At 40.3% G+C, this 11,160-nt stretch overlaps 1 protein-coding gene across 1 annotated transcript; it reads right to left on the bottom strand.

Annotated features, from left to right (window-relative positions):
• Positions 1-270: 270 nt before the first annotated feature.
• Positions 271-6,133, bottom strand: ccka (cholecystokinin a). Its single transcript, XM_041043435.1, has 4 exons — positions 6,070-6,133; positions 3,855-3,934; positions 3,502-3,691; positions 271-2,847 (listed from the first exon to the last, which is right to left on the bottom strand). The coding sequence occupies exons 2-4, from the start codon at positions 3,930-3,932 to the stop codon at positions 2,708-2,710; spliced, it is 408 nt and encodes a 135-aa protein (XP_040899369.1). The 5' UTR covers positions 3,933-3,934; positions 6,070-6,133; the 3' UTR covers positions 271-2,707.
• Positions 6,134-11,160: the final 5,027 nt, after the last annotated feature.

Genomic DNA, 11,160 nt, shown 5'->3' with positions numbered 1-11,160 from the left:
CACAGACAGACAACAACCAGACATCGTTCTTTGAGTTGTATATTGTGTCTTTTTGTGTGTGTAAGAGAGAATTAGAGAGATGAGCTCTGTGTGAGTTTTGTGTGCAGTGGCCTCCTACACATCTGTACAGTATATCTGCCATCTTGTGACCAAATTGTTTTGATGCAGAAAGTCATGTTGGTATTTGACACAAAAACAAAAAGTAAATTGTTTCTTTTATTTCTTGTGTATGTGTAGTTGTGAAACAATTAGTGTGTCTGTCATATCATGTCAGTCATATACACTTACATTTATATTGCTTCGTATCTGTTTTATTACAAATTTACATCTCGTACATGATCATCTATTTTCTGAAGACACTGCTTTGTATTTCCAAAGTAAAAGCTTGATTTTCTTACATTTTCTCTACAACTGGGTGCATTAAGGTTTGTGTTCAGCTGTGTGGCAGACAATCCTTCACTGTCACTTGATGGTCGCTATTCAGGTGTTTGCTCCTCATTAGCATTTGATTTAATTCACCTGTAGGCATAAAATCTGCTATCATAGCTGAAGTCAGCTGATCTAAGGTGGATCAGTAAAGTCTTCTCTCACTTTGTGTGAATCAAACTTTAGTTTTATTTCCCCAGGAAGACAGATACCAGGCTGCTCAGCAGCTTCTGTTCGGTCAACAACAGGAGACCATTAGAATGAGCTGTGTGCACATGCTCACACTAATGAGGACGCACACAGATGGCTGACATTAATCTTTTTTAAGTTGTAGAATTGAGCAAAAAAATTTTTCAGAGACTGTCATGAGACAGGATCAGGCCTAGTTAAATTTATATCCTGTTCAGGAAACTGGCTCATTATTCTTTGTGCTAATCCTGGGAAAGCCTGATCTATATTACAGTAATGATTATGTCCTGGCTTCTGTGGACTCTAGGATCCCCCCCGGTGAGTTACACCAAATGCTCATGTGGATGGACACCCATACAGATGAAAGACGTCCAGTGTTTCTCAGCTTCTGACGCTGCTCCATCCTGAACACAGACGGCAGCTACATGAAATGCTTGGGATCAGCCCCACCAACTGTACCCTCCAGACACAACAAATTCATTATCCCAAACAAATTTGGATTTGCATTTCTTGCTGACGTCAGAGAAAGGAGCTTTATTTTGAATTCTACTGAATCTGAAAGTTGGTAGAAACATAGTATTTATTACAGAGATTTCAACCTTAAAGAGAGCATACATACATACATGATGATCTTGCAAAAAAAAAGAACAAAACACACTACCTGTATTCATATCTGCACTTGTAATCCTGATTTTTAATGTATGTGCCACCAAAGTCCATTATGCAATGATAGGGAGACTCCCAAGCATCTCATGTAGGCAACACCTTGTGCTTTCGAAAAAATATCTTGTGCTTTTCACACTGCACATTTTTAGCCCAGGGTAACCTTCAGCAGGTTAGAGGTGGAAAGGTGGTTGTGTTTTAGCCCCTTTTCTACCAGAGATGCTGTTACTGACTGAGACTGTTATCTTAACGTCTGCAAGACTTTTTATCTTCATCTTATAACTCTGGGTTTTGCAGATGATATAAGATGAAAAAAAATCTTTTGCTTTACTGTGCACTTGTGTAACATTGAAGCTCTGTGTTGCAGTTTGCTGAGTGTATTAAGTTACCAATCAAAGATAAAGACTTAAATGCCTCTTTTTGGTTCAGTTTGCCAAAGACACCTCAGTGACTCATTAAGGTCCAATGTAAGAACATTCTGAACTGTCTATAAAATGAGACATTTTATCACTGCTTTGAGTGGAATAAATCTGAGTCCAAAGACACTAGTTTCCCTCCATAGATTTAGGCTGACATTTATATTTAAAGGAATAGGTTTTGGAATATTTCTTCTTTTACCTTCCAAATTTTGAAAGTTTATTGAGATTACATCCTTTAAAAACACATTATGTTGCTCAGTTTGCACCAGATGTAAAAATGAATGTATGTTGAGCTGTTAACGCTGGTGAAAGCTGTTTTTGACCCCTGTTGGTTTGAAAGGATAAGTCTGGTGATATTCTGGTCTGTTAATATTTTTCTTATTGTCATTACATCTCTTGAAAAGACCAAAACCAACAATACAGTGGATTCATCTGTGCACACAGATCCACTGCGGTCCAAAAAAGAGCCACACTGTTGCACTCAGTGAAATGTCCCTTCATTGCTGTTGTAGTTTATTTTGAGTTTAACTCACATATAATGTCCTGTTGCTGTAAATGCTTAGTCGAGCACCTGTGTGTGTTGACCCACTGCTTAAAATAGTCCCTAATTTTTTTCAAACAAATGTGTTTGAGGCTGAGTGCCATAGACAGGCTGAGTAAGTCTAAGAGATGGACAAACACACTGCTGGGTTTGTTTTTTTCAAAGGACTTCTCAACAATAACAACAATATATATTATTATCCCTTATCCCTTGAATTTAGTGCCTATATATGATGCTGACATACTGTGGGGAGCGGCGATTTGGGGTTCACAGATTGCAGGATATACACTTTTTGTAAATGATCCTGTTCTCTGCTTATAATATGATGCTAAATTCATTCTAGGATCCAGTCAAGTCAGCCCTGGGTAACAGTAGGTGCAGTGTGAAAAGGGCTCATTATTTTTGTGAGCTTTTTATTGGCGGTGTTGGGGGTTGTAACTCAGGTTTCCAGAGAAAGCAAGCTATGCCTTTAGGAGGAGTATTCATACTCCTCTGCACTGCGTCTTCCAAAGTCCATCCAGCCAAGATAATCTCTGTCCTTTATCCTGTGGCCAGGGGCTAGACCACTGGCTCTGCTGGTGAGGGAGGATCTGGTCTGGTAGGGAGAACCTGGAGGAGACGGGGACAGGAAGAGGAAGACACACTGATGTGATGATGTCATTCTGCTTGGCCAAAACATGATTGTGGTGCACATTTTCTACCTGCACCGGCTGTATAATAGTAATAGTGTATAACCTCTGAATTAGGTGAAGTAACTCATGCTGACTTGTTCTGTTTCTATTCCCGTCTTTGTGTGCTCTGTAAGACCAGTGAGCTCAGCAGGTCTCCCAGTCACACACTGTTGACTTGAAAAGGAAACAGAGATACACAGTGACAGAGGGAGCAGAGAGTGAGGTCAGAAAAGAGGGAGATGAGGGAAGGAGGGTGGAAGCAGCGAGGAGTGAGGGAAAAGGAGGAAGGAGATGTGGAGAAGAGGGAAGGAGGGAACAAGGAGGAGGTATGGAAATATGGAGGGAGGAGAGAGGAAGCTAGAGGGAGGTGGGAAATGCCAGATGGTGGGACTCAGGCACAGCATGAGTGACGACAGTTTACAGAAGGATGGACGTCAGGAAGAGAGAAATAACACAACCACGAGCAAACTGAGACGGGAGGAATGATCTGTGTGTAATGAGATGAGATGACTACAGGGAAAGACTTTCGCTCCAGTTACTCTTTCTATATCCACCTCTCCTCTCTATCCTGACAGTACATCTAACTGCTCACCTTTCCTGGAGATAAGTTTGGCCAGTAGCTGGCTCAGGCTGTTTCGAGCGTCTGCTTCCTCCTGGGGCTGGTTGTAGTTGGCGAGCTGCCCCGAGGGGGGCGCTGGAGCTGAGCGGGCCTGGCGTGTGTGGTTTGGTGAGGGTGGAGGTAGGCTGTCTGACATGAGAGCCTCACCCTCAGCTCTCTGTCGCTGGAGAACATGAAAAAAAGCAAGATTTGTATGAAATATTGTGTTTTCCATTTGTTTCTCTAAATGACTTTATCACAACTTATGATGCAGACTCAATCAAGTTGGTTTAGTTCTTTGTATATACACGTAGTTTTGCAAAAATCTGTGTGTGTGTGTGTGTTACCTCAGACTGTGAGGGCAGACTCAGGGAACCACTGGACAGAGCAGCCAGGAGAACACACACACAGATACCTACATTCATGTCTGAAGGGAGAGAGAGAGAAGAGGACTTAATACAACACAATTCAAATAAGTGCACTGCACCTAATGAGGTAATTTTCCTTTTAGATCACTTGCTCTACTGTCTCTCCTCTGTCCTCTTTAATCTTCTGTCTCCAATCAGCTTGTTAAATTTATGCTTCTGAGGTGAAAAAAAATTAGTAATATGTGTTTTTCAGAACACAAAATAAATCATTTCACATTAGTTGAAACACGGAGGTGGAGAAAGAGATTAACCTTTGGTGGTTCAACTGGAACCTAAGGCAGGTTTAGTCTTTCTCACAAACAGTCCCTCATGCTCTCTCTCTCTCTCTCTCTCTCTCTCTCTCTCACACACACACACACACACACACACACACACACACACACACACACACACACACACACACACACACACACACACACACACACACGGAGGTGGCACGCAGTGTGATGAATGAATACTGTCAGCATTAGCAGAATCCCAGAAGACGCAAGTTATCTCTAAACCTTCATTTTGCTCAGGGTTGAGAGAATAAATTACATTATTTTCTTTATTCACTTACTCACATAAACACTCCAAAAAATGTCCAAAAAAAATCTTTACAAATCTTTGCTTTGTTTATATTTTAAAGCGTGTTCAGCATCTCAACATCAGTTGAACCATCTTCTTTGAAAAAGCAGTTTTACTTCAGTGTGATGAAAACATGCAACGTGCCAAAAGCAAAAACACAAAAAAGGATAGTGTAATATTCCATTTGTCAGACTGATGTGTTAACACTGTGTTGATCATAGAATCTGGCAAACCAGCATATTAGCTGTGATGAATTATGGTCTGTGCCAGAACATTCATCCAGGGGAAAACATCCAATTAGATAAGATCAACAACACCAGTCGCTCGGAGGCTTTCAATCTCCAATAATTCAGAACCCCACTTTCTCTGTCTGATTCCACGTTTCTATTAGGGCAGTTCTCTCTGTAGACTTCTCTCAATCTCACTCTTTCAGCAGGTAAATTTGTTTACTGTTACTCAGGGTCTTTACTCAGTTGCTCCCTCTTTTTTTTTTCTTTTTGCTTGTTTGGCTCTCTATTTCTGCAGGAATGGCCCTTTTTTGCCACACTCCCACACAGAAAAGCACACACTCTGGACAGTGTAACGAGACGAGACATGACGTCTAGTTTTACATGGAATAGCCTCCTTCTGAAGACTCACTGATTTGTTGGAGTGAATAATGTTCTCGCCTGAGAATTAAAATTGCTGAATGTGTGTGCTCCAAACAAAGATGTGCTTATCCTTCTTTAGCCTGGATGATATTCTTCCTATGAGTCAGAGTCCAGACTTTCCTCTAGTTACTGCTCACTGGACATGATGATTACATACATTATAACATGACAGATGCACAGTACAGCATCTTTAAATGAAGTAGTATTAAACTCAGTGATATCTAGAATTTACATCTGTGTAGAATTGTCACTGTAACTCAATGTAGCCGTCCATTTGAATAATTTTTGTTTAAATTGACACTGGTGGTGTAAACAGTCATTCTGCTGATGCTAATATAATTCCTTTTAGCAGCTGGTCATTGTCTCTCATTCATTATTCAGTGGGCTGGTAATGATGTGTTATTGTAATGTGTGAAAGCTCTCCCCTCTCCTCCTCCCCTCAGAAAAAAAGTTAATAATAATAATAATAATAATAATAGGAAGAAAATGCTTTTAAAACACCTCTCTGCTCAGTTATTGCACAGAAATGAATATTTAGCTTTTGGACACTCATATGTAATTTCTTTCCTACTTTTATTTGTGAGTTTTATTTGTAAATTTTTTATTTTCTTTAATGCATTTCAACATTTCGGTCAGTTTGTCAGTCAATCTTTATGTTTTATACCTTCTCTTAAAGCTACAACGTACTGAGCTGCAACTCAAAAGAAGACAACTGTGAGAATATCTGAATTAAATTCATTGTGGAAAACACATTTCCATCCCTTCCTCTCCACTTTACAGATGAAACGTACAAGTTTTGGATCTATGATGTTAAAAAAACACTGAAAGACAAAAAAGTAATCTAACCTGCAGTAAGAGAAAAACTTGAATTTCCTGAGGATGCAAAACCAGTTTTATATATGTTTTTAAATTCTTACCTGCAGTTGTTTCTGTGCACCAGGAGAGGATGAGCCTGAAGATGTTGAGCTTTGCTCCTCTAGTGCTGAGGCTGTGAGTGAGTGAGAGAGAGAGGAGACCATGTTTTATACCGACACACAGGAAGGAGGATGGGTCCCGGACGGAGGGGAGGAGCCTGATGCTGCCACAGAAACTGATGCCACTGACGCAAACGTGCACACATCCTGCAAACGCACAAATGAACAGACTCGCACACACGCAAACATGCATGCACACCAACTAGATGAGAAAGTGAGAAAGGGTTGGGACAAAGGTGACAGCTTTAATTGTGTTGTCCTCTCGCTCACCTACATCAAGAGGAACACACACACACACGCACACACACACGCACACACACACACACACACACACACACTTTGGTCTGAATCTTTGGATTCTAGTGAAGAGAAGCGCTTAAAAGCTCTCAAACACTGAGTCGAACGCACTGTTGTGAGTCTGAGCCTTTAAGTGGCTACACAAACACACACACACACACACACACACACACACACACACACACACACACACACACACACACACACACACACACACACACACACACACACACACACATCATGAGTTCAAAGGAAGGTGGAGAAACTTGGATGCAGACAGACTGAAGTACAATGGGAAAGAGACAGAAAGACTGTGTGGATTTGTATTAGATATTCATGTATGTAAATGTGAAAACAGAGTAAAATATGTTCCACATTGCAGGACCTGAGGACCGGAAAACATTTCCACTGCATCACTGTGTTTGAATCACTCTTTGTAATAGACCAGAGGCAGCATGCAGTTCAATGCCCTTCCAATTTCAGCGAGGGTCGAAATGACTCTGGCTGATCAAAACCTGGGACATTGTTTAGGTATGACAGGCCACTGCAGTTTTAAAAGGAAATAAATTTCCCTCTGGTCCTTTCTTTTCTTCATATCACAAATGATCACTGATGTAGTTCTGAAAGAATGAGTCCAAAGTGAGTTTGTATATTACACAGAATATAATTCTGAGACTTCTAGTAAAGCTTTATTGTTGCATTTACAGCCAACAGCATCTCTGAGGAAAAATACTGCTGAAATAGTTTACGGCTTGTTTTCCAGTCCAAGGATCTGTGTATTTAATCACCACAACTATCAGTCAAATACAAGCTGTTGTGACTGTGGTTGTTTTAACATCACATCTATGATCCTTTTCCTTTTTAATATCTTCCATTAGTGTCTGTGTATCCATCAGTTATTTATGTGCGACAGCTCCGTCCTGTGAAAACCAGAAATGCAGTCTTGTTTTCTACTTTAAGATGGTGAATTTTAGGAAAATCCTACTGTTTTCCAGCATGAGTGTGCATTGTGTAGAAAGGCTGAATGGCATTCAGATATTAGAAGGTACGAGCCTCACGCTGGCGTAATAACACAAAGTGGTAAAGCAGTTGGTTTTTAAAAGGTTCATTAAAGCTGTAAAAACTGGCTTTAGCTCTTAACTCACTGCTGAAGCTGAAGCCACATTTATTCAGTGATTGTTCTTCATTCAAGTCATTTACTACAGTGTCTTTATTGCAAGATTCAAACCACAATGGTACTTGAGAAAAAAGTATTTTAGCTGTATTATCTGATCTCTGTCAGAATGAGCTTTTGTTGTGCGGCTTGTAGAGTGGAGACATACAACTGTGCTGCCTTCACTTTCCAGGATTAAATTATTATTCCCGTTACGTCTATTTAAATACTTATTTGCTTGCAGTGGTTGTTCGATTTGTTTCAAATTCTTCAGTTGTTCGGCTGCTGCTGAGGTCACAGGAAGTCACAGGCATTTTTGAAAAATATTTTTACTTTTCAGTTTTGCATAGTTCAAGACCTGAAACTTCAACTTCCCAGGGGATCTTTGCTGGCACTTGGGTTTAAATGAATAAAGTTACGCCTGTCAATTTCGTCATTGTTAACACATGCCCTTGAAGGGCAATACTTTTCAGTGTATGAAAGCTGATCACAGCTGCGTCATCAGGCAGTTTTGTATACTGTACCAATGTAAGCTTAATTACATATACATCCTGTATATTACCCATTCCATCTTCAGTATGATTTTTGCTGTAAGACCCAACATATCAAGAACCACGTAAACTTTAAAATTAAACTCTGGAAAAGAAAATCCAAAAATTAAAATGTGACTGAAAGTGTGTGTAAGTTAAAGTGTTTGTGTGCTAGTGAAAATGTGTTAGGACTATCTGGGTCTGTTCGTGGTGTGTTTTTAGCTCTACTCCTGTATGTTAATGAGGCTAACATTAGTCTGTTTCCTATCACTGTCATTAGCAGCTGTTTAACTTTTGTAGGGAGATTCACCTAAAAGCTGTCACTGGCACCTGTCTAACGTCTAACGAACGCATGCACAAACACAGTATTTTGAAAATGTTCACCTTTTTCAAGTCACCTGACTGGCCTTTGGGATGCACTGCAACATTTAACTGTCTTTACTTCATGAATAATATCCGCTGAATGACACCTGCTCGTCCCTGCTGTGCACAATTAAAAACCTAAAGTAATACCACCCCCCACTACATGTCTGGAGAACATTGACTGTTTACCTCTTTCACCATGTGTCAAAATCTAATCCTCGGTGTCTGAGATATCAAGTGTGCTTTTGGGCAAACAAACATTTGAGCAAACGACTGGAGGCTGACTAATCCACTCTCCTCCCACAGGATGTCATTACAGAAGTCCAGCTGTAAGCCTGATCAGACAGGTTCTGCCTGCTGTTTGGGGGGAATGTAAAGTCATAAATAAATAAATAAATAAGTGCTTTCTGTGTAAAATCATTACGTTGCAGGTCTGATGAAGCTATATTCTCTGTTTTGCTTTAATCTTTTATCGCACTTTACTTCTTACCCTGTCAGGGGCCACAGGGGCACAGTGTACAATGAGGCTCTCTCCCTCACTCTTCCACCTCCAACAGCAATCTGCATTACTCAGCATAATTATTTCTAAACAGTGTGTAAATCTACATCAAATTCCATTACATTTACTTGGCAGACGCTTCTGTTCACAGTGACCTACATTTTCCCATAAACATACATCGGGAGCAAGTCGGGGTTCAACGTGTGGTTCAGGTGGACATGAGGAAACATGCAAAGACCAAACCTGCACCCCTTTCATCAATGGGTAAATACTGCATATTTAGGCACTGCTCAAATTTGTAGTAATAAAATTTACAGAGACCTGCAGCCTTCAGGGACTCCTTGGGTCTGGGGCCTTTTTCTTTTTTGACATTTCACAGTATCAGAAACACAGGAGTAAATAATAAAATGAATGACGGCTAAATTCCATGTATCTGGTTTTGTTTAATTTGGTGCATGCTGTCACACTGTGACACTAGAACAGAACAGACCCATCTTTAATGTCATAAGTATATTTATAGGTCAGAAAATCATTTTGTTTACTATTTGATTTCTTCACACATTTTAGTCACAGTTCAATTTCTGCGTAGTTGCTAAAACAAACGCACCCTCTGAAATGGGGCGGTCTATTCAAGCTCTTGCTATTTTGAAGAGAGCCGTGAGTTTTTGGAGCTACCTGTGGACTTTATAGGTAGTTTCTTTGTGCGGGATATTTCCTTTGAGGTGGATGTACCTGAGCCAGCACCAGCTCATGCTGTTGCAGGTGTCCAGGTGTCTGTTAGTCTGATCACCTGCTGCGCCTCAAACCCACATCAGGTCAAAAGTCGAGGGATTTTTTATTTTTTTTTATTTTTTTTTGCGCCGTGGAGCCGGTCCAACTCTGAAGGATTTACTCTCTGCTGGGATCCCGAGGAGGACCAGCTGCTTCACTTCGGCTTGGTAAGTAATAGCTGCATGTGTTAAGATGCATGCTGCTGGTTGATGCTGATTGCTAGCTAAACTGCTGCTGGTGCTGCTGCTGTCCACCCAGCTGTGTGCAGGTTAGCATGGCTTTGAGTTGTAGCTCATGCTTTTGTTGTGTCTGGGCTGTTGTTTGAGATTTTCCTTTCATGCTGATTCGAGCAGGGATTAAATATGAAGAGGCTACGTGTGTTTGAGTATTAGGCTGAAATGGTTCAGCAGCATATTTCCCCCGGGGTTGTTTCTTGTTTTCGTGGTGGATTTCCTGTTGGCTCAGTGCAAACTTTGAGTGGAAGATAAAACTGTATGTTGGCTTTAGTGATGTAAACAGGACTTGCATCGTGTATACAGCTTATTCATGTAATTGTTGGCTTCTTCTGGAGCTCTAAATGACTTTTGTTACATATTCACATTTGCAGCAAAGCATAGTCCAATAGCACTCCAAATAAAAAACATGGCTGTGTGTCAGCTTGACTTATTACTACTCCTCATCTCAGTTTAATCAAACTGCTCAGCTCCTGTTCTGTGGTTTATATTACTGCTAAACTATCAGTGCTTAAATCTGTGTTTTGGTCGTCTGCCTTATTACTCTTATTCTTTGTTTGTTTGTTTTGCTCAGTCTGTGAATTTGTGATTTTAATTACCTTACCTGAAACTTTGATTAATTCTGTAAATATTCTGCATTCACATATTATAATGATCCTCTCAAGAAGTTTCAACAATAAGAAAGAGCATTTTAGTTTTCACAACACAATTGAACTGCTGGGTACAGTTAACAGGAAAATACCCTCAGCATTAAACCAAATAAAATTTCTTGAATATGAAATTAGTGAACAAAGTGGGCCCAAAAATAAAAATTGTTTTACATTTATTTAGAAAGAGGCTTTGCGTACAAGATATATCCATCTTGATCTTAATGCCAAGTTGAGCAGGACTTGCATTGACGCACAACATGAAGCTAACCCTCCACTGGAATCTGTGATCAGTCTCTGTCAGTCTGAAAATATCCAAACAAGACCTTACACATAGGCCTGTGGTTCATAATGACATCAGTGGTCATCAAAGAAAACATGCATGCACACACACATCCAGCTTTTCAAGGAATGCATTCATGTTTATTCTCCCCCCCCTTCCCCTCTCAGCAGTGAGTCATGGTACTCGAGTTAATTGCATTGTTGTGTTGTGTGGGTCAGAAACCTCTTCAGTGGATGGACCCTCTTTGCTGCTCTTGTC

Source organism: Toxotes jaculatrix, chromosome 8, assembly GCF_017976425.1.
Source record: "Toxotes jaculatrix isolate fToxJac2 chromosome 8, fToxJac2.pri, whole genome shotgun sequence".
Classification (NCBI taxonomy): Eukaryota; Metazoa; Chordata; class Actinopteri; family Toxotidae; genus Toxotes; species Toxotes jaculatrix.
Note: the sequence above shows the minus strand (reverse complement) of the source record. Positions and strands in the feature narration are given on the sequence as shown.

What these genes read in the sequence shown, in the direction of transcription:
- ccka (XM_041043435.1), bottom strand. Translation starts at nt 3,932, where the DNA reads ATGAATGTAGGTATCTGTGTGTGTGTTCTCCTGGCTGCTCTGTCCAGT. An exon ending in GTCTGCCCTCACAGTCTGAG is followed by an intron (nt 3,692 to 3,854) that starts GTAACACACACA and finishes CATGTTCTCCAG; the next exon opens with CGACAGAGAGCTGAGGGTGA. An exon ending in CAAACTTATCTCCAGGAAAG is followed by an intron (nt 2,848 to 3,501) that starts GTGAGCAGTTAG and finishes CGTCTCCTCCAG; the next exon opens with GTTCTCCCTACCAGACCAGA.